General features: G+C 36.9%; 1 protein-coding gene and 1 pseudogene across 2 annotated transcripts in view; one reads left to right on the forward strand and one right to left on the reverse strand.

Moving 5' to 3' along the window:
• The window catches only part of PNLIPRP3 (pancreatic lipase related protein 3), an 85,147-nt gene that overhangs the window by 39,601 nt on the left and 21,619 nt on the right, over positions 1-23,927 (forward strand). Inside the window, exons 11-13 of one of the 2 annotated variants that reach the window (XR_013161192.1) lie at positions 398-565; positions 16,513-16,661; positions 16,785-16,901. Coding sequence is in view for 1 of the 2 variants with exons in the window: in XM_077124424.1 (XP_076980539.1) it covers positions 398-565; positions 984-1,047 (232 nt within the window). In the remaining variant the exon portion in view is untranslated. Of the gene's footprint in view, positions 1-397; positions 566-983; positions 1,554-16,512; positions 16,662-16,784; positions 16,902-23,927 lie in introns of those variants that run through there. The other variant, XM_077124424.1, reaches the window with a different exon arrangement.
• On the reverse strand, positions 2,890-3,636 carry LOC143654583 (lysosomal-associated transmembrane protein 4A pseudogene; annotated as a pseudogene).

A 23,927-nucleotide genomic window follows, 5' to 3' on the forward strand; every position in this document is an offset into this window, starting at 1 on the left:
TTCCCCATTCTGAGTTGGTAACAAGGCTTCTGGATTATAGATCATTCTTACATGGATTTAGTCCATCACTGTCAGTGTGATCATTTCTCAGTGTCAGTAAAATCTAGTTTCTAATACTACAAGACCATGACCAGATCTTTCATGATAGATAACTTATTGATATAATGCTTTGCTAGGCATCCCCTAAAAGTCAGCCAACCCTAAGCTCCCCATTTACATCACACTTCTTTAAATAAACATGCGATTCTGAGATGTTCATCAGTGTGAATGGAAATAATAAACCTAAAAGCAAATGCCAGCAAATGCAACTTTCTCTTTCATGATACAGATATTTTCTTTTATTTCAGTTTTGTGGATAGTCAGTACAAGTTCATGAATCTTATTTTTCTGTCTACAGTGGAAAACTTATGCCAGGCATGACTTACACAAAATTAATTGATGCAGATATTAATATTGGAAACATTACAAGTATTGAATTCATTTGGAAGAACCATTCATTTGGACAGTCTGAGGATAAATTGGGAGCAGAAATGGTGACAAATGTTTCTGGAAAATATGGCTATAGGTAAGCATTACTTTTTCCTTTGCATTTCCAAAATAGTTTATCTTTTATACAATATGTAACATATGCAATATGTTTTTAGAACCAATATGAAATTTGAAATTTCCAATTGGTATAAAAATGTGTACACCTTGGGCAGGCCATGGTGGCTCAGCAGGCAGGGTTCTCACCTGCCATGCCGGAGACCCGGGTTCAATTCCTGGTACCTGCCCATGCAAAAAAAACAATAATAATAATAATAAAAATGTGTACACCTTGAAATTTTGCAATTAAAGAATAAAAATTATGTAAGAAATCGGTATTATATTTGTAAACATGTTAACAAAATTATAATTAATCATTAAATTAGAAAATCTACCAATGACTTTTTCCCCCTAAACTCATATTAAAATCCATTTTTTTTTTCCTTTAAAATTTTCAGATCTACCTTTTGTAGCCAGGACACTATGGAACCTAATATCATACAGATCCTGAAACCATGCTAATTCCCAGATATGGTCTTGATGGATTAATTTAATTGGGAGTAATGAGAAAAAAAGGAGAGAGTCTGTTTCCACTTGGTGTCTGGACCAAACTTTGCCCTTGTGAATGAGACAGAAAAGTATAGGGTTTTTTTGTTTGTTTTTTTGTTTTTTTGTAGAGAGTGGTCTTCTCATGGATAAACTTTTATGGTGCCTTAAAACAGACTGAGCTCTGAGACGGAGTATAGTTCTGTAATCTCTAGAAACTTGGATAGTTGTGAAGACTGAGGTGTTCCTTGGTCTTTAGAATGTCTGTGAGATCTGACAGATTTTGAAGCCCATCCATCTAATCCAAATACTCACTGGATCCTAGAGATCAGTAGCCCAGGGCTCGGCCCCCTTCTTGGAGAAGCCCCTACCACAGGAGAATATTCATCAGCCTGGGCCTTAAAGGCCCCCATTGTGAATTTGTATTTAACCAAAAGGCAGCATTTCATTTGTAAAGCTCTTGAATTTGTAAAGCTCTTGAATAGCCCTTTGTTTGCAATAATAATATTATAATATTTAAACATGTCAATTGTGTTTTCTTTCATTTTCCTTCAATGTCTTCCAATTCAGTTATCATTATCCAGAGATCAATGGGGATGAAATATGATTGTTTTTATTCACTCTCTTTTCGATCACTGGGCTCAGTGTCCAGCCCATAGCACTGTGCTACAAGTACTACTGGCAAGAAATGATAATGATAATAGGTATTCTGCACAAGACTTCTTGATTCTCTTTCGTGCCTCACTATCAACTGAACCTTATGAAGAGACCCAAGGATGTGCATAAATGAACCTGAATTGTGGCAGAAAGCAGAAAACAAAGCAGGGCAACTCTTTTACCAATGTACAGGTAGAGGAATGAATGATTGATTGGAACACAGGCTTGCTAAAGGGAGGAAAGTAGATGTGAGCACATCTGGCAGAGTTTCTTGCCCTCTCTGGTAGTCTGCTCATATCAGCTGCAAACCTGGACAGTTCTGGTACAGCCCAGGAAGGGGGTAACCAAGAACAAGCCTAGTGGGAGGGACTGAGTAACTGTAGCAGCAACACTGCTCATTAGCAACCTGGCAGTGGAGTCTGCTCCCCCCCTCAGGTGGAGGGAAATCTTCCAAGAGCAGGTGTCCAGAGATTGCACCACTCTCTGCTCAGCCTTTCTTCCTTTGGGAAGGACTTGGCGAGATGGGAGGGTGAATTACAGATCAGGCCATAGCATTAGGGTTCATGAGTCTTGGCTTCCCTTCTTGCCCAAGAGGTCTCTGGGCTGTCTCTTTTTAATCTTAAAAAGACAAATGGAGCCAATTAATGTCTGGTAACCCTGTTTTAAGAAAGAATAGATTTTTTTTTAATATTTAAGAGATTTATTAAAGCATCTTATTACAAAGGTGGAAACATACAAATTAGAAACATGCAACCATCATTTTCCACAGTCAAGTCAAAATGTTATATATTTTTCCTCTTTTCATAGCTGAAAACTTCAGATCTTATTCCCAACTCACTTATTCTGAATATTTAATTCATTCTTCCTTAAAGTATCTAGGGTAACTATAAATGCAAACTATTTATATAAAGAAAGTACAAAAAAGAAAATATGTGGAGAATACCCCCTTCCACCACCACCCCCAATTAAAAGCAAATGGCACTATGCTCTCAGTTAACCTAGATTGTCTTCAAAAACTATTCAAATATAATATGCTTAACAACAGAATAAAAAACTTTTAATACATGTCCAAAAAGCTCCTTAGTGTTTTGAAAATAAATGCTTAAACAAATGAAAATGCAGTTTGTATCAAACAAGTTTGAAGAGCCCTATTGCAGCATTCTATAAAATAAACAAGACCAAGCTGGTATAGGGTTTATTGGCAATGGCAGAACTTCTTGAGGCAGGCGTGTAAGGAGGCGGTGGTTCTTTTCAGGCATCTTCACTGCCATTTCGTAAGTTGGCAGAACATACTGTGGAGGTGCTTCGAAGGCAGGGTACACAGCAATCTCTGGCGCACTTCTGTTGTTAATATATTTATACCAGTTCCAAACACAGTTTATTAGATAAGCCTTGAACACAGTGAATAAGGCAGAGAACACAAGAACAATGAAGAGGAGGCAGCTGGAGTTCAATGCCAGGAGGTCATCTTTGTAGGGAACATCGGGTAACTGATCCAGATATTTTTTGATTCTTGGCAAATAAGTGAGAGAACTGATAGCAACCAGGCAACTGAGAACCAAGTCAAAAAGCCGATAACAGAGGAACGGAATCCGCCAACCCACTTGATGAGAAATTGCTCCATATACCAGCCTCGAACTGATTATAAACATAAGAACAGAGACGGCAAAAAGAACACAAGCATTATCAGCCATTCTCTCAGATGAATATAATTTCCAGTGGCTTCATACTGAATGTTGACCGCTGGCACTGAGTTTGGGTGAGTCACCTCCACAGTCAGCAGAATTGCCGTCAGTAGATTTACCACCAGGTCCCCAGGATGGTGGGCCCGGTGCGGACATGGCAGCAGCCGCAGCACCAAGTGCTGTAGAACCGCTCGCCACGGCTCGGCTTGAAAGTCCTGGACATCGCCCGGAACCTCGCGCTGCGCGCTCCTGGCCAGGCCCGGGCAACGCGCTCTGCCCGGCGGGCGAACCTGAGAGGCCATCACTGTCTGCGAAACCCAACCACGCGGCTCCAGGTGCCCCCGGCACGGCGCGGCCAGCCCTCCGCACTCGAGAAAAAATAGAGTTTTTGTCCCACAGTTCTTAATATCTACCCTCCCCCCCCCTTTATTTTACATTGCAAAAATGCCGTGAATTTAATTAAAAATAGCCCATGAGCTTTTTAGGCCAAGAGATTCTGCAAGTATAAAGTGACGCCATTAGGAAAGCTCTGAAATCATGACTCCCCTCCCTCTTAGTGCCCTTTGCTGTCACAGCATTTTTTTTTGACCTATTACTGTCAGGGCAAGGACGATTAGGAAATTCTTCTTTCTTGGATGAACTGCCATTAATGTTGAAAGTGACTTTCAATTCACAAAAAATGTACTACTTTCATTCCTCATTGCCGTTGATTCACGCTTATACCTTGCCATCATATCACCCATGACTATCCTCACTCCTAAACTCAATAATTGGAGTATCCCCCTCTCCAGCCACAAGCACTTCCCTTTCAGGCTTGCCAACTGACCTTCTCAGACCATCTTGTGACTCCTGATCCACTACCCTTGTACTTTCTTATAATCCATCAACCTAATTCTTAGTTCCTTTCTTGCCTAGCTTAAATTGTAAGGATAATTTAGTTCATTACTACTCCTACCAACATCCTCAACTCCTTTGCCCCTCATTCATTCATTTATTATTATTATTATTTGGCACTTATTATTTGGCATTATTATTTGGCACCTTGACAGTCAGAACAACCTTGAATGCACCCAGCTTTCCTCTTTCTCTGGGCCCGCATCTGACAGGTCAGTGCACCTGGGACCAGCCACACCACACGGAGGACTAGGATAGCTGTAAATTGGTGGTCAACCCTCCTGAAATTTTACCTTTTTCTCTTTTTGTCAACTACTCTGAACTCTTCTTTTACTTTATAAAGAAAACAGGGCTCATTAGAGAGCAAATCTCTCATCTATATGATCCAAACATATGAATTATCTAGGCATTCATTCCTTCCTTTTTCCTTCCAACAAGGGTGCTTCCCCTTCTCTTACCAAGGCCAATCCCCGTCCCAGTGCATTGGCTCACACCCACTCCTGCTTTGGGAGCCTTATCCTATTGGATACTTTTTCTTTCCCTTGCATATTCAACCTCTCATTGCATCAGATTGTAAAAACTGTCTCTTCCATTTAAAAAATAATACCATAAAATAAAAATTATTTCTCAACTCTACATCCTCTTCTCTTCCCTTCTGACCTGGAAACGTCTTTCACCAAAATTTCCAGTGACTGCCAGTCCCTAAACCAAATGTGAAATTTTACTCCTTTGCTTCATCCCTTGGCAGAAGACAATACTGTTATCTCTTACTTCTTGCTCCCTTTTTTAAAAAAATATGTTATTGTAGAAATTTTCAAATATTCACAAAAGCAGGGAAATTAGTAAAATGAACCCCTAAGCACCAATCAGCCTGTTTAACAACTTTTAAATTTTACAAATCCAATTGTATGTGTGTGTGTGGACACAGCATGCACACACACACACACACCCTGTCCACCCCAAATCCTAGACATCATGCTATTTCTCCCTATATACTTCAGCATGTATCTCTACAATGAGAAGATAATTGTCTAAAAACAATTTTATAAAAATGAACAATAATTGTTTTTAATGAACTCAAAATTAAAATCAAAATTCCTATTATCCTCTTATTTTGGGTTACATCTAAATTTCCTAGATTTTCTCAAAAACGTCTTTTCATAGTTAGTTTAAATTGGAATCCAAACAAGGTCCCTACATTGCATTTGTTTTTTTATTTTTATTTTTATTTTTTTACATGGGCAGGCACCAGGAAACGAACCAAGGCCTCTGGCAAGGCAGGCAAGAACTCTGCCTGCTGAGCCACTGTGGCCCACCCTGCATTTGTTTTGACATGTCCATAAGTCTCCTTTCATGCCAGTTGTTAAAGATACCAGGTCACTCATCCTGTAGAACTACACATTCAACTGATTGAATCATCTTAGTATCATTTCCTCTGTCAAGCATATTTTCCGTAAACTAGTAGTTAGTTCCAGAGGCTTGATCATTTTCAGGTTACTCATTGCTAAGCAGTGGGGATTGACTGTATATGCTGGCCTACAGGAAGGGTAATTTCTACACCTTACCACAGCTCTCATGTTAACTGCTGATTTGGAGTGGAAATGGGAGTTTATGTATATAATATCACTTTGTAAATTTGAAGGGCTTTAAAAATTAGAGTTGAGGTTAAATTGAATATTGGTTCTTTTGGAATCTACTTGCTAAATGAAAGTTAAGAAGATAAAGAAGACTACAAGAAGGTTTCCCAGAGTTTCCTTTTCTAAAAGCAATTGTATTGAGGTATATTCACATACTATGCAATCCATCAAAAGTGTACAATCAGTGACTCTTAATATATTCACAGAGTTGCATATTGATTACCACAATCAATTTTAGAACATTTTCATTACTCCAAAAGAAATGAGGTAGTAGTAGTCACCTCTCTATCCCTCTATCTTCCCCCAGCCCTATATAACCACTAATCTAAGTTTATCTCTATAGATTTATTTATATTTGCATTTTACACAAATGGAATCATACAATATGTAGTACTTTGTGTCTGGTTTATTTCACTTAGCATAATCTTTTAAAATTATTATTTCTTTTAATTAGGGAAATTGTAGGTTTACATGAAAACCATATAAAAAATACAACATTCCCATATTACTCCCTATTGTTTTGCATTGGTGTGGTTACCTTTGTCACAGTTGATGAAAGAGCATTAAAATATTCTGGTAATTTTATAATCAGTAGTTTGTTTTGCGTCAGTGTGTTTTTCCAATATACCACCCTTTTATTAACACCTTGTAATAGTGATGTACATTTGTTATAATTCATGAAAGAACATTCTTATATTTGTACTATTAACCACAGTCATCATCCACAACAGGATTCACTGTTATACAGCGCCATGCTTTATCCTCCAACTTTCCTTCTAGTAACATCCTTAACTCAAGTTCTCTCTTTCAACCACGATCACACACATAATTTAGTGCTGTTAATTACTCTCACAATAATATGCTACCATCACCACTATCCATTTCCAAACATTTACACTATTCTGTCTCCTGGGAGCCTGTATTTTAGTTTGAAATTCTGTGATTTACTTATCATAATTCTATCATATCAGTGAGATCATACAATATTTGTCCTTTTGTGTCTGGCATATTTTACTCAACATAATGTCTTCAAGGTTCACCCATGTTTTTGCATGCATCAGGACTTCTTTTGTTTCTCCATTCATTGGTTGATGGGCACTTAGGTTGCTTCCATCTTTTGGCTACTATGAACATTGGTGTGCAAATGTCTGTTTGAGTCCCTTTCAGTTTTCTAGGTATATACCTAGTAATAGGATTACTAGATCATATGGCAGTTCTATACTTAGTTTCCTGTGGAACCACCAAACTGTCCTCCACGGTGGCTTACCATTTTACATTCCCACCAGCAGTGAATGAGTATTCCTATTTCTCTACATTCCCTCTAACACTTACAGTTTTCTGTTTTTTTCAATAGTGGCCAATTCTCATAGGTATGAAATGATGTCTCATCATGGTTTTGTGTTGCATTTCCTAGTAGCTAGTGATGTTGAACATCTTTTTATGTACTTTTTAGTCTTTTGTATCTCCTCTTTGGAAAAATGCCTGTTCAGGTCTCTTGCTAATTGGGTTATTTTTTCATTGTTAAGTTATAGAATTTTTTTTTTAATGTATTCTGGATATTAAGTCTTTATTGGGTATGTGGTTTCCAGGGTTTCTACTCCAGAAGGGCCTGCAGGAAAGAGACAAATAGTTGGATAAAGATCCATTTGTGTAAGGGGCATTGATCTCTGCGCTATGTCAAGAGCTGAAGGAGATAGAGAATAAATGCTGCTGCCAATGCTAAGGAAAGTTCAGACATCCAGTTGAGTTACCTATTTCCCTAGGCTCTAAAGATTCCAGTAAATAAAAGAAATTCCCCTGCTTAATAGAGCCCCTGGGTTTTGCTCACTCTGCAGTCCTCCAGAACAGGCATGAGCCTTAAGAACAAAAGTATAATTTATGCCTAGTTACTGTTTCCCAGACTTTTAAAACCTAAGCTCATGTTAGGTAGACATAAAAATCTTATGTCGCTCTTGGGGTCTGAACTTCTCCACTTGGGAAAAACAATCCTATTTCCTATATCCTCTGTTTGGCCAAGATTTTATAAATCTTTACTTTCTGTATATTATATAGTAAAAATGGTAAGTGTAGTTTTTGTTGTGTTGTTTTCTCCTCCCCCAAACATGTACTTACAATACCAGATGGACTTCTTTATTATAAACATGCTCTGTAAGAGTTCTTCTCTAAATAATTTAACAGTTTTACTCAGGAAGTGGAGCTTCACTATTAGATTCCATTCAAAGAAGAGAGGCTGAATGTCTATAAAGACAAGGCCAAAAACTTGTGGCCAATGCTTTGCAAGCATTTTTCTTTCATATAGTCATATCTTTCTCTTTTCTTGCACTTCTTTTTCATTCATTATTTTAACAAACATTTATTGTTATCCTTATATGCCAGGCATTAGGTTAAGTAATGTGGTTATATGGAAAACAAGATACAGTCCCTGCTTTTAAGGGACAGGATTATGGGGGACATAGGAAAATAAATCATTGATGAGAATACAGTACGGCTAGAATTATAATAGAAGCAGGCACCAGGGTTTTAGGAACACAGAGAAGAACCAGCTTATTCAACTGCTCTTACATCTTCCAACCTCACTTACTGATATCCTACGGAAACGGTAACCACACAGAAGGAAACCTACTAGGTTTACATTTCTGTTTTTTGTGATTACCACATGTATTGTTATAAGTTATCGCATTATAGAATTCAGACTATTTTATGTTTCCAGTAGCTGTGGTCCTGGAGGAATAGAATCGATGCTTCACTTATCCATTCACACATACATCTATACATCAAGGATCTAGTGACTGTCGGCCATAGCCACAGAAGCAATACTTGCCATGACAGTCCAAGGCAAAGGGAGCAGAGACCATGCCTAATAGATTTAAGATGAAGCCAACCGAACATGATTAATCCATTCATCTCAGGCTCATCCCTGACATAGTTCAATGGCCTGAATGGAGACGACTGCACAACAATTAACACTGATCTGAAAACAGATGCAATTACCAACCTTCAGTCTATCATTTAGGAATAACCACAGCAAACCTGGCATTTAAAATAATTTGAAGGTAGAAATGTGTGTATGGAGAAGGAGAATGCCACTTTAGAGGAAAGAAAACATTATTTCTTGATTCTCAGCTCAAAGAGCATGTGGGCAGCAGGTTATGCTTCTGGGCATTGTATAGTTATAGGAGACAAAACTCTCAAAAACTTCATTTAAATGAGAACTCTACCCAAACTATTTTACTACATGCAAGTATGAGAAAAGGGAAGTGTCAATGATTCCCTTCCTGCTTAAAAATGAAAATTATTTATATTTATAGCTTCCAGAGAGCAGAAAATTATTTGTATTTTGAGAGCAAAACATTTTGTGAGCCAACTCTCAAAATTAAACCTTTGACCAGATGAAGGTTAATGTCACAGGATATAGAACATATATAAAGTTCAGGTGTTTTACAAACTCCATTTAGCATTTAGGAATAGCATTTGCAACAACATTTTTATGATATATAATGCCATTTGCTTTTCTCTGAAGCTGCAGAGGGAAAATGCAACTTCTTTTTTTTTTTTTTCTTTTTTTTGGCATGGGCAGGCACCGGGAGTGCAACCCATGTTCTCCCGCATGGCAGGTGAGAACTTGGCCTGCTGAGCCACCATAGGCTGCCCAGAAAATGTAACTTTTCCCCCCTTTTAACACGGGTTTATTTCACCCACACTTAAAATGGCCCATGCATTTGCAAGGCCAAAAACTTTAATACTATTGGTTAGCCCAAGGAATCCAAGACATGCAACTTTGAAAAAGAAAAATGCAAAGACAAATGGAATTTGGTCACCAACAATACAGGTGACTCTTTCTGAAATCTCAGAAAGTTTATTTCTTTCTGAACTTCTACAATAGCTTAAGTTTAATATAACAAATAGAATGTAGGATTCGGAATTAGAGGATCTGGGATCTGGTCCTAAATCCCACATCAATTAATGAAGTGGACTCAGGCAGCTCATTTCTCCTTTTTGAGCCTCAGTGTAAAAATGAAGAGAGTATTCATGATTTCTGGGATTGATTTTTCATCCTTAAGTCCTTTGGGAGAATAAGTTGGGGTATGTTTATATGAATAAATGTATAGATGAATCAATAAAAAAATAAATAAATAATAAGTGTTGAATTTTCTTATGTTGTCAAAATTTCCCCCTGCCATATAAAGCCTCAGTTTGGTATTTTTATGTTTTTTTATGATGGCCATTGATTCTACCAAATAAAATTCATGTTTCCAAAAGTTTGACTCATCTTTCTATTGTGGAAAGGCTCGCTTAATTTCCTTCAATATATTTATTAAGGAACTGTCTACTGGAGGAATGAACATGTTGTTTAATCCAGTGTTAAATAAATCCACAAACCACTGTACTACATTTCACCCATTTTTTTTTTTTATGAATCAAATCTCTATGCTTATGCATTGTGGGATTTTAAAGATCTCACTCTGGTTAAAATTCTAGTTTGCAGCCAATCTTGAAATTTAAGAATAACAAAACAACACATATAAAGATAGAATATTGTAAAAAGAAAAAAAATATATCAGTAAAGAAAGAGAAGGCCCTGGGGTCCTGAACTATTTGCTAATTTACTGCATATTTCCCCCAGCATATGTTTAAGATGGGACAGAGTACAGAAGCAATAACTGTAATAGAGAAACTGTGGGCCTCAGACTATCTGGGGCATGATCACTGAAGTGACCTACGAAGTGGATGTTCTGCAGGTATCTCTCACCAGGTTATATACGAATTTACAGGTGTTACAGACCTCTGCTTCAATGTAATTGCTGTTGGTGTGCTAATCAATGAAGATATTTCTCTCCTGGGATTGAACTTTCTCCTTGGTTGAACAGCAAATGACAGCATGTAAGGACAACATTTTAAGCTATGTCTGTAACCAATTTCACACAATTAACTGGTCAGTTTTGTTTTGTTGTTTTTGTAAAGTAAAAAGGAATTTACTCAAGCAACAAAATTGATATTTTTGGAACAGACTTTCACCAGTCTTGATTTCAATTTTAATGTATCAGTAAAACCAGTTCATCTAAAATATCACATTAGTTGTGTGTTGGGGGAGCATTTTGGAGCAGTTAGAAAGCTAGAAAGAGGTAAATTTGAAAATCACAAGATTAAATAATTATATTGATTAGACTTAATAAGGGCTGCCATTGATGAGGTAAGTTTCTATACAAACTCTTCATATTCAATTTACGTCATTCTTCCCTAGCAAGAAGACAACATAAAGTTCTATGACAAGTGATTTAAAACTAGATGCATTTCCATTTTTAATGTAACTGGAAAAACTCCGTGACAAATGAATCTTTGAGGTACTGATACTTCTTGGACTGAATGGGTGAAATCCAATGATTTCTTTATAGCCCTTGTCTTCTTATTAAATCACATTTCCAGAGGTTCTGTACATGTGTAATCCTGACACTCCATGTTCTCTCTGTTCATGCTACTGATGGCAAGCTGTAAATGAGGCATTTACATGTTTTCCTTTGTAAATTTCCTGTTAAAGTTCTGTGTCCATTATTGGCTTCTCTGTCTTTCTTTTTCTTATTCATTTGTAGGAGTTCTTTATATATTCTGGATCTGAATCCTTTGTTGGATATATGTATTGCAGCTATCTTCTCTCTATCTGTGGCGTGCTTTTTCTCTCTCTCTCTCTCTTATTGGTGTCTTTTAATAAATAGAAATCCCAATTTTTATTCAAATCCATTTTTTCAGTCTCTGTGTTTAGAATTAGAACTTTTTTTCTGCCACTGTGCTGGGAAGGTTAGAAGAAAGATAAATGGGACCAGTGGGTGAATCACAGGTTGGTAAAAACAATGAAAGCTGGAAAATGGCACTAAATATACCAGAGCATAACCAGGGAAAGAGGCCCATAAGAGAGTAGCTGCGATGGTTTGCTTTTCATTTAAACATCCTTTTATTGAAGTATAACACACACACAAGAAAGTGAACAAATTCCAAGCATACAGCTCAAGAATTTTTTTCAAAGTACCATACTCATGAAAACAAATAAATAGAATATTATTGGCATCAAAGAAGTTTACTTTGTGCCCTCTTCCAATCTTTACACACCTAAAGATAATAATTCTGGCTTCTATCACCAAAAGTTAGTTCTGCCTATTTTTGAATTTGATATAAATGGATTCATAATATTCATTTATTCGTAGTTAGCACAACGTTATGGCTGTAAGATTGTTGCATGTAATTGTGGTTTTAGCTTCTTCATGAGAGCTTATTTATCCATTCCACAATAGATAGACATTTAAGTTGTGTCTAGTTTGTATTTATTACAAATACTATTTCTAGGACATTTTCTAAATGTTTTTATGGCTTTTATTTTCAATATATCTCTAGCAGTGGAATTGCAGATTCATGAAGTATGCACATGTACAGCTTTAATAGGCATGGCCCAGAAGTTCTCCAGGTGGGTGTAGCCATTTAAACTCCCATCAGCAGTGTGTGAAGGTTCTTTTTGCCCCACATCTTCACCACACTTTTTACTGTCAGTCCTTTAAATTTTAGCCATTCTGGTAAGAATCTTTTAATTTGAGCTTCTCTGATGCCAGATGATGTAGAGAGAACATATTCCTTAATGTCCTTATGGGACATTTACATGTTCCCCTTTATAAATTTCTGTTAAAGTTCTATGTCCATTATTGGCTTCTCTGTCTTTCTATATTTTTCCTATTCATCTGAGGAGTTATTTATATATTCTGAATCTGAATTTTTGTTGGACATATGTACTGCAAATGTCTCCTCTGTTTGTGGCTTGCTTTTTTGGCTCTCTTATTAGTGTCTGCTGATAAATAGAAGTTACTAATTTTAAACAACTGCAATTTTTAAATCTTTCTGTTTCTTATTAGAGTTTTTATATGCTAAGAAATCTTTTACTGCTTCAAATTCATGAATATATTCTCCCATGTTATCTTATATAAGTATCAGTATTTTACTTTTAGAACCAAGGAATCGATTTTGGTCTATGGTGAAGGGGAAGGGGAAGATTCATTTCCGTATGGATGTCCAGTGAACCCATTTATTAAAAGACCACCCTTTCCCTCCTGAATTGCATTGGTACCTTTATCATAAATAAAATAAATGTGTTTGTTTCTGAACTCTTCTGTTTCAGTGCTTTTCTTTTCTCTCTTTGTGCCAATACCGTACTGGTTTTTAATTACTGTGTCTTTATAATGTCTGGTCTTGTAAGTCCTCTAAATTTAATTTCTCAAGATTGTCATTATTTTTTCTCAACCTTTCTCATTGCCTTAGAGCCTGTCTGGGGCAAATTAGCATCTTTACAATATTGACCCTTTCAATCTATGATCATGATATTATTTGTTAGATCTTCTTCAATTCCTTCCAAAATGTCTACAAAAATTCCTGATCTGTGGCTTAATATTTTTGTTCAGTTTTGAAAAATTCTCAGCCAAAATTTCAAATATTTCTTTTGCCTCATTCTTTCTCCCCTCTCCTTCTAGGACATCAAGCCCACATATATTAAACTTTGTCATTTTGCCTTGTCTTTTGCTTATGCCTTTTTATATATTTGCCAGGGTTTTTTTCTCTGACCTTTAATCTAGATACTTTTCACTGATTCATCTTTCAGTCTACCGATCTTGTTTCTAATCTGCTACCAAGCCCATCTACTGAATTGTTTTTGTTCCAGATTTTTTACTTGGTTCTTCCTTAAAGATTCTAGTTGTCTAGGGAAATTCTCCATCTTTTCATCTACTTTCTTGAACATATCGGCTATAATTATTTTAAAGCCCTTATCTAATCAGAATATCTAGGTAGTCCATGGTGTCTTTCTATTATCTGTGTTTCTCTCTTGGCCTCTGATCATGTGGTTCTGTTCTTGGCATGTGTTCTAATTTGCTACCTGCCAGAATGCAATATACCAAAAACAGAATGGCTTTTAAAAGGGGAAATTTAATAAGTTGCTAGTTTACAGTTCTAAGGCTGAGAAAGTGTCCCAATTAAAACAAGTCTATAGAAATGTCCAATCTACGGCATCCAAGGAAAGATACTTAGTTTCAAGAAGGCCAATGACATTAAGGGTTTCTGTCTTGGCTGGAAGGGCACGTGGCGAAGTCTGCTAGCTTTCTCTTCCAGTTTCTTGTTTTATGAAGCTCACAGGGAAGCATTTTCCTTCTTCGTCTCCAAAAGTCACTGGCTGGTAGACTCTCTGCTTCGTGTTTCTGTGGCATTCTGAAGCTTTCTCCAAAGTACTTGTTTTATAGGATTCAGTAAACTAATCAAGACCCACCTGGAATGGATGGAGACTTATATACACCTAATCAAGTTTAATACCCACACTTGATTGAGTCACATATCCATGGAGATAATCTAAAGTTTCCACCCTGCAGTACTGAATAGGGATTAGAAGAAAAGGCTGTCTTTACGAAATGGGATTAGGGTTAAAACATGGTTTATCTAGGGTTCATAAATCCTTTCAAACCAGCACAGCATGCCTTGCAATTTTTTATTGATTACTTAACATTATATATGAAAATTATATAGGATCTGTATTATGTTCTCTTCCTCCATAAATAATTTAATTTTTCCCTAGTGGGTAAATAAAATAAAGGCAGACCACTTTGATCCATTATGGGATTAATATTATTTGAAGATTTATTTTAGGCCTTATGAGGGCTAGTTAATTTTTGGTTTGTCCTCACTTCTAGGGTTTACATTCTTAGGAGTTTCAAATAAAAATTTGGGCTTCTATTTCTTTTTGTGGCCTGAACTACTTCACAAACATGCCATGTTTGTGCTTAGTGTTCTCTGAATAGCTACTTTCTGCTTGATTTATTTTTCTCTTACACATGCACACCTTAGGGATTGGCAATTGCTTTGAGAAGAAATTGCACACAGAATGTTTGACTAACATTTCTGCAGGTCCATTTCCTTTGGGATATTTTCCCTTTAAGCCCATTTGGTAGCCCTGAAGTCTCCAGACCAGGGAAACAATGCGCACTCTAGGCCACTGCTTTCTCTTCAGCTGCTATGCTCTGTGATGCAAAATGGCTAAGGCCAGAGAAGCAGAAAATTTAGGGCTCATCTCAATGCATTTCCATTCCCTCCAAAGTGGTGGCTGCCTTGGCTGTTCTATAATGCCTTCAAAGAGCTATTTAAAAATCTTATACAACTTTTATAATTATTCTTAACGGAGGGTTAATCTGAAATAAGCTATTCCATCAAAATCTGAGGTTCTGTTTCCAGGGTATTTAAATATCACACTGGGGTTAGTGATGAGCAGGAATTTTTTCACTGAAATCAGATTTGCAGTCAACAGAGCCCATGTTTCTCAGATAACTTGTGAATTTAACTCAAAATTTAATCAGGTACATTTGGAGATCTCATTCACACCTGTGTTCACTGAGATTTTCTTTCTTAATGTCTCAGTTTAATAATGAAATTTCAAAAGAAGTTAAACTTGTATAGCTCAAAATTGCATGATCAAACATACCCGACTTTTGCTGAAATCTCTATTTAGCCCAGACCCTCTAGCTAACACCCGATGCAAGTCATGGAGGCCTTCAGTATGGTGTTTCTGGCTAGTCAGGTAAATGTTACATATATCCACATCTCAAGTAAGCTTCATTCCAAGCCTACAAAAGCTCATTGGTTCTTGGATCCCCCTGTTCAATGCCTCCTTTATTAGTTCAGAAAGCCAGTTTATGATCCAGAACCTGAGATATGAGCACTTTAGGACGAAATAACTATTACACCTCCAATTTCTTTCTCTCTCTAACACTCTAAGTTTTGTTTTCCTAAAAATACTTGATATTCTAAATACCTAATTGCAAAATTAGGAAATTTCCAGCAGATATGTTTGTAGTAGTCAAGTTCACTGTAGAGGTAAAATTGCCTTAGAGGGCCCAAATTCCTTACAATCTGACTCTATTCGGGCATTTTCTCAAAGATAGCTAATCCTGGTGGGGATGGTTTATAGGCATCCATAGGTAAAAGCAGTAAAACATTATTTACCTACTGTGATGCTTAGGTTCTGGTGTCACCTGGCCGGGTGATGGTGCTCAGTTGTCTGGTCAGGCAAACACTGGTCTAACCATTGCTGCAAGGACATTTCATGGCTGGTTGATAAAATAGAAGGCCAATTTATTAAATCATCAGTCAGTTGATTGCAGCTGTGGCTAATTACATCTACTATCAACTAAGGGCATGTTGCTCACAAATGAGATAATCTAATCAGCTGAAGACTTTTAAGGGAGAAGAGAGTTTTCATTTTTTTCATCAGCCAATGAGCTGCTCCTGTGGAGTTCAACCAGACCCTTCATCAGAGTTGCAGCCTCACAGCCTGCCCTACAGGTTTTGGACTTTTGTATTCCCACAGTTGTGTGAGATACCTCTGTAAATCTCATATTTATTGATATCTCCTGTTGGTTCTGTTTCACTAGAGAACCCAGAATAATACAGCTACTGATGTCTACTAAGTGCCAGGCATAGAGCTGCCCTACATGTGTTCTCTTGTATGATGATAACCCTCTAAGGCAGGTGCTATTATTTTCCCCATTTGGCAGATGAGGAACCCAAGGCTCAGAAAAACAGAGGCGAATTTTGCGGACTGGTGACAATTCCCTCTGTAACAGAAATGGAACCTAGGAGCAGATGGCACTTCAGAAAACGATAAGATAGGATAGATCCAGCCTGTCCCTTCCTAAGCATGGATGTGAGTAAGTAACAGCACACACCTACACATCATAAAAAGGAATAAAAGTGTACCTTCAACCATGGGTATTAACAGGGCATGCAGCGTCTCTTAAGGTTGGATATAGCTGAGCTTTGTTTGCAGGCACACTTGAAGAAGGTAACCATACTGGACAATGGTGATGCTACCCTGTAGAAGTGGGTCATACGGATATTTTCCAAGGTTCCCACTGGGATGAACTCTTTCACCAGTCTTCTAAAGGTACCTAATTTTAATTTTATGGTGTTATTACAAAATCAACCTTCCCTTGCATAATATCTTAGATCTTTAAATGAGCTGAGCCTCAGGCCTTGTAAATACTTTCCTTAAACGTATAAAAGGAATTACCTATGTGTTTAAAAATATATAATTTTTCCAATTGGTAAACAGAGATGGAATCTAGGAAGGGAAAACCATTAGGTGTATAATGAATATTTTAAGGAAAATATTAAGGTATATTTTTACATACTTGATAAGTATTTAGTATTATCTTGTTTTTGATGAAACGAAGAACTTCAAATATAGTCCAACTGAATATATGTGTTCTATGAGATTTCTACTAGCAAAGAAAGGAAGAGAACAGTGTTTGAAAGAAATATGTTTGTTATAAACCTTTTCATTTGAACTTACCCAGGCTATCTACAATAAGTTACACTCATTTAAATGAAACCATATTTTTTGTCATTTACATATGGCCTGTTATTATCACAAACAGCTTTTGCTAGCCACTGAAAAGACAGAAATCCCAAATTATTCTTTGTAAACTTAATGTGTTCTAGATCAGTTATCCAATCTTGAAAATCCATAAGTGACTCAAGAAGCAGTTATCAATCTCATCATTGCATTCTAATCAAAATGCCAACCACAGAAAGATCACAGTCACTCTTGTGTGACCTTGTCTGATTTCACAGAAATGTGAGCCTGCAAGGCCTGTAATCATTTAAGAAGCTAAAGGGTGTTCTGATCACACCCCCTCATCTTAGAAGGTTTGCCAGATACCAGTCCTCATTCTGTAATGTTTTTATTGCAAAAAGTAGGTATTAAATTCTGGACGGCAGTAAAAGATAACATCCACAAAAAAATCATGACATGTCAAATTAATTTTTTATGATGACTACGGTCCTTTGCATATAATATACACTCAGAATATTTTGTTATGATTAACTAGAATTAGCATATTTTAGGCAAACTTCTCTTTTAAAATGACTTAACTTGAAAACTGCTGTACCTAAAACTATGTATAAATCTACATACTTGGAGATTGTGGCTTCTATATAAGTAAAAATATATAATTGGTTAATATTTAGAATAGAATCTATCATTGTAATATTGGGAATGAAATATTAATTACATGCCACTGTTTTTTGATGTTTATTAAACAGGTAAATTACTGGACTATATTGACCATATTTTGCATTGGAGAAAGGAAAATTATAAGGTTTAGTTAGTAGGAATAAAATGAATTCCATTAGGAAATTTAAGGAAGTTGACATGACCTAGGATGGAAACAATATAAACGAGGAGGAAGTGAGCAGAATAATAATAAACATTAAAATCTGTTAGGCACACACTGCCAGCTACAGTTCCAGGGGTCTCTGCACAGTCTGTCTGATTCAATCTTCACAACTACCCAATGAGTGAAGGACTTATACAAATGAGGCACCTGAAGCACAGAGAAGTTGAGTGACTGACCAAAGATCACAGAGCTGTTCAATGGGAAAGAAAAGATTCACACCCAGGAGCAGTCAAGCCCCGAGAGTTATTAAGTGGGACTGCAAAAGGGTGAATGCTTTGCATTTTTTGTACCACAGGAATGAATACAAATAAGAAGACAGTTGGTACTTGACCAAATAAGACACAGGGTAGTATTGATCCTGAAACAAGGGTGCCCCATTTCTGGTTGCCCTGAAGTGGCAATGGACAACTTTAAAGACAGTGAAGGTAAAATGAGAAAGCCTGTGTGTGAAAGAAGTAAATTTTAAGTAGGGCAGAGAAAGAGGGGAAGTGCTCCTTTCCTTTGGGGGAAGGCCTGTGGAAGAAAGTGGGAAAGATTGTACAGCATACATGGTGTGATGGTCATATAGGGAAGAATTTGGATTCCAAATAATGGAGTTAAAATGGACTGAGACACTCCTAAACTTCTGGACATAGCACGTATCTGTAGTTTTTCTCACTGGTTTGGTCAATACAGAACCAGTAAATCATGGAGTAAAAATCCACAGTGTCTTATTTTTCCCTACCTTTTGTTGTTACTGCCTTAAGCTCTGCCTGCTGAGCTCATTGGCTTGGGATTAGAGCCAAAGAGCCTGCAGCTTGGATGATTCTCCCTGCATGGTGTTATGTTTCCTTGCAGTCAAGTGGCAATATTTGCTAGAAAAAAAAGCATTTGTTATATACACATTTTGTCTAGAGAATATGTATTTTGCATATTCAATTTGTGGACTTTTATAAAACATTTTCAATAAGAAAAGGGGATACATATTAACACATCTATTTGCATTTAAAAATAGAAAGATAAAAAAGTTTTTAATGATTATTACTACTGGGGAGGAAGGGAGGAGGATGGAGAGGACAGAGAAAGAAACTTGAATTTTCTGAAAATACTTTGTAGATTTGAATTTGGAAGCTTGTAATATTTTTCAAGATTATATAACAAAATCAACTAATAGTTAATTTCTAAATATTGAATGCAAAATGAAATAAATGAGCCTAAGTGTGTGTCATCGACTTGCATAATCATATAAAGAAAAACTAATCCAACTGATTTCATAATAGTCATTTGACTTACATTCCCAGGGGGATAGATCCTAAGGACAAGAAGAACTGAACAGAAATCCACCAAAATTGTTTTCAGTATTCATATTGTTGGTAGTAGTGTTAATATAGTTATTTTGAAACTTTTGAGTATTTTGAGGGATAAAAGCAAATGAAAAATAATGTTGTCATTGAGAACTGGTGGTTTGATATGGGAGAAAGGATATGTAGATGCAAGATTGATGAGATTAAGTAAAGTCCCATAGTACTGAATATGAATTGGAAGTTTCAGTGTGAAACCATAATATATTTTATCTTTTAAAATAAAAAGTATATTTCCCAATTTTAAAAATACCTAGAAACAGTGACCAACCCAGTAGGTTTGAGCACCTCTAGCCCCTGGATTGTGGTCTCTAAATACCATTCCACACTAAAAAGAACTAAGCCTCTTTGGAGAATGGCTGGTTCCAGGTAAAAGATGAGGCTGAAACATCATCATAACTGAAAGCAGGAAGCTATCAAGGACTACCAAGGTCATGTCAAAAATCTCAGGAGCCTACTTAAAGAGGCTTCTTATTGGTTGTAGATGGGACAATATAAGCAAAAATAGGGAGTAGTTTTATGGTAATGGACTGGAATATTTTAAATACATTTTAGTCCATGAGTTCATAATGATACTAAAAACATAAACAAAAATTTCATTGGTCACCCCTGGAGGATGCCAAACTCATTACTTTGAAAATTGACAAATAAGTGGGAAATCAATCATTTATCCTGCCTCTCTTATGTGAATTCTAAGTCAAGGTAATTAAATAATTGTTAAGCAAATAATAGTAATTAAAAAGGTAAATTTCTCTTTATAGAAATACTCCAGTCAACATATCATTCTAATGGTAGCATTAGAATACTGCTGTTTTTCAAAACCAATGAATTAAAGGCTCTAGGCAATAATTATCAATGGCTGCTAACATCATAAAGAGAGAGACAACCAGACATCTGGATATCAGAGTATAGAAAAAATGCTACCTAACATTGCTTTATAACATCCCTGAGCAGCAGCTTTGATGAACAGCCTCCATAGGTATCCTCTTGGGCACAATTGAGATTTCAGTTCCCCCTAGTAGATTTTATCACTGTTTTGCAAACTTACTTGTACATCCAAGTCATCAAAGGACTTTTTGAAAAATACCAAACTCAAAATACTGCCTCTGAAGAGTATGATCCCAAAAGTCTCAGCTGAGGCTCAGGCATTGATTTTATTAAGTTCTACAGCTATTTCTGATGCCCAGTCAGGTATGGGAAACATTAATTTGTGCCATGGATTGTCCCCAAAGCTTCACCTCATACCAAGCATGAAGCAAACTGTAGGCAAGTAAAGCCTTGGGATTTTTAGAGAACTCATCAAAAGACTAAACCTTCAATCACTCTTCCACCTCATTGTTACACTTTAAATTCCACCATCAGTGCTTAAAGTGTTTAACTTTATCTTTTCAAAATAACTAAACAAAGAAAGGATTGGAAAATACGTGACAAACATGATGCCATTTTGCACAACCAACCCATAGCCCATTACTAATTGATCGTCACACTCTTTCTCAATGAAGGTCCAATGTGACCTCAGAATCCTTCTCACTCCAATGTTCCAGGCAGTCACTGCCAGCTAATTATTGTTGACACACAGGCCAAAACCCGTTTGTCACCCTTGGTTCAAAGTATTACTGTTCACCCTTTGTGTACTCTGTGTGGGTGGAAGAACATAATCTGCTTGCATCTACTACTTAACATGCCCTAGGGGCCTAAGGGAAGAAGATGATGATAACGTGTGAGAAGTCATGAACATTTCATGCCTGCTGGGGCTGATCATAGTGGGTGTTCATTCCTTTAACAAGCATTCACAGAGTTGGCTATGAACACATCCCAGGCTGGGCAGAAGTTTCAAAAGGTGGAAATACAGACATAGTCCTCGCCCTCATCGAGTCTCCTGTTCCCATCTCTCAGAACGGCATTTTCAGAGTACTAAAGGGACAAAATAATTTTGTCCACAAGCATTTGACAAATATGAAATTTATATCTACTGTGATTTCCACATAAATCGGGTTCCTTTCTTAATAATTATAGCATGTGCTGACAGTGGAGCCCATTGTTTGGCCTCAGTAAAGATTTTACTTTAAACTTTTTAATTTTTTTTCTTTTTCTTTTTTTTACATGGGCAGGTACCGGGAATCGAACCCGGGTCCTCTGGCATGGCAGGCAAGCATTCTTGCCTGCTGAGCCACCGTGGCCTGCCCTAAAGATTTTACTTTATGATTAATGTATTTTTACCTTACTTGGGGGTTGTTCTTCAATCAAGCTTCTTAATTTGCAAAATCTGTTGTTACTTCTATGTTTGTCACATCCCCAGTTTCTCTAAGAAAGATCAGTGACTCAAATGTTGTTCATTGAGATGGAAAATCAGAAATGACAATGGCAACATACATCCCATAGCATAAAATAACAAAATAAACCTAAAACAAGCCCTGGGTCGAGTGAATCTTGGGTATGAGAAAAATAAAATGCACAGTTTTCTACATCTTCCTTCGGTTTCCTATGTATAAACATTTCTCTAAAGGTGACAAAGTTTTTGACATGGCCATTATAATTTTAAAGAAATCACAGTGACCTCTTTATTAAGTACATTGAATACTTTTTAAACAATGCTTCCCAGAATGAAATTTATCAATGGGTAATGAGTTCAAGGCCACACAGGCATTATTCAAAGTTTGCATTCCTTATATCAAAAACAAATGTAAGTCATGGTATCACAGGAGAATTTATAAAATCTGTCTCAAAGTTAGTGACAAATATTTTTAAGCAACACAAAATCTTGGTACAATTCCTTTATCAGATGAAATTGTCGGACACTGCATAGTATCAGTAAGACACTATGTGGAACTACAATCACTTGTCTGTGCTAGCAGGCTTTATAGTTGTAGAAAACCATCAATGTGTACCACGGTTTGAGGGACAAGTGTTAGATGACTTTTTGTCTTCTACTGCTATAAGCCCATGCTACCAGAGGATAGATTTCCATTTAGCAAAATGACTGGTGTACTAGTTAGGGTTCTCTAGAGAAACAGAATCAACAGGGAACACTTGCAAATATAAAATTTATGAAAGTGTCTCACGTGACTGTAGGAATGCAGAGTCCAAAATCCACAGGGCAGGCTGCAAAGCCGATGACTCCAATGGATGGCCTGGATGAACTCCACAGGAGAGGCTCACCAGCCAAAGCAGGAATGCAACCTGTCTCCTCTGAGTCCTCCTTAAAAGGCTTCCCATGATTGGATTTAGCATCACTAATTGCAGAAGACACTCCCCTTTGGCTGATTACAAATGGAATCAACTGTGGATGTAGCTGACGTGATCATGACCTAATCCTATGAAATGTCCTCATTGCAACAGACAGGCCAGCGCTTGCCCAATCAGATGAACAGGTACCACAACTTGGCCAAGTTGACACCTGTCCCTAACCATGACAGTCCACCCCTTGTCAACTTGGCACATATATATATATATATCACCTTAGACCATACTTAATTTCCAAATGAAAACAAATAAGCACACATTTTTTTCTTTTACCTGACAATACTCAACTGTCCTGCATATAACTGGAAACACATTAAATCTCTCCAGAATAGCGTGCAAATACTTGGGCAACATTCATTCTTTCAACAAAACTTGTTTCATGAAAAAAAATAGTGACTAATTCACCTTTCAATTCACTCACACAGTGCTTTACCCTGAGACAACCAAAGCACTTTGTTATGCAAAAGTGTTTACTGCATGTTTCCTATTTCATCACGTGAAATTATTTAAAAAACATGTGGGAATGTAATTTATTTATTTAATTTTATTTCTTTTTTAGACACCAAGCCCTCTGAAATCTTAAGGTTTCTTGGAATAATCTTGACCTTCCCTTACCATTCTAGTTCAGCTGTGGTCATCTTCACTGACATCTTACATTGCAAGTTTTATGATTTTTCTGGTGTCTTATCTGCCAACTAATTGATCCTGCCCCACCATTGTGAGAGTAATTTAATAAAATTAATAAAGTTAATGATTTTTGCACCTTTATAGGTGATATTTTTAAGGGAAACTGACCTTTTAGTTTTTTTAAACTGGGAGTAGGTGGGGGTGAAGAATACAATGACTACTAGTGTAGTTTGGTGTCATGTTAAGGTGAAGGCACAAATGTCAACACCGTGAACAAGGCAAACAACATGTTAGTACTATGAAAATAGTTTTTACCTTGTGGACCCCTTGATAGAGCCCCAGGAGGCCACAGACTGTACCTGGAGACCACTGCTATAGACTACACCCCACTCCTGGTACCAAGATGTATTAGTTAGGGTTCTCTAGAGAAACAGAATCAACAGGGAACACTTGCAAATATAAAATTTATGAAAGTGTCTCACGTGACCGTAGGAACGCAGAGTCCAAAATCCACAGGGCAGG

Source organism: Tamandua tetradactyla, chromosome 13, assembly GCF_023851605.1.
Source record: "Tamandua tetradactyla isolate mTamTet1 chromosome 13, mTamTet1.pri, whole genome shotgun sequence".
Lineage (NCBI taxonomy): Eukaryota > Metazoa > Chordata > Mammalia > Pilosa > Myrmecophagidae > Tamandua > Tamandua tetradactyla.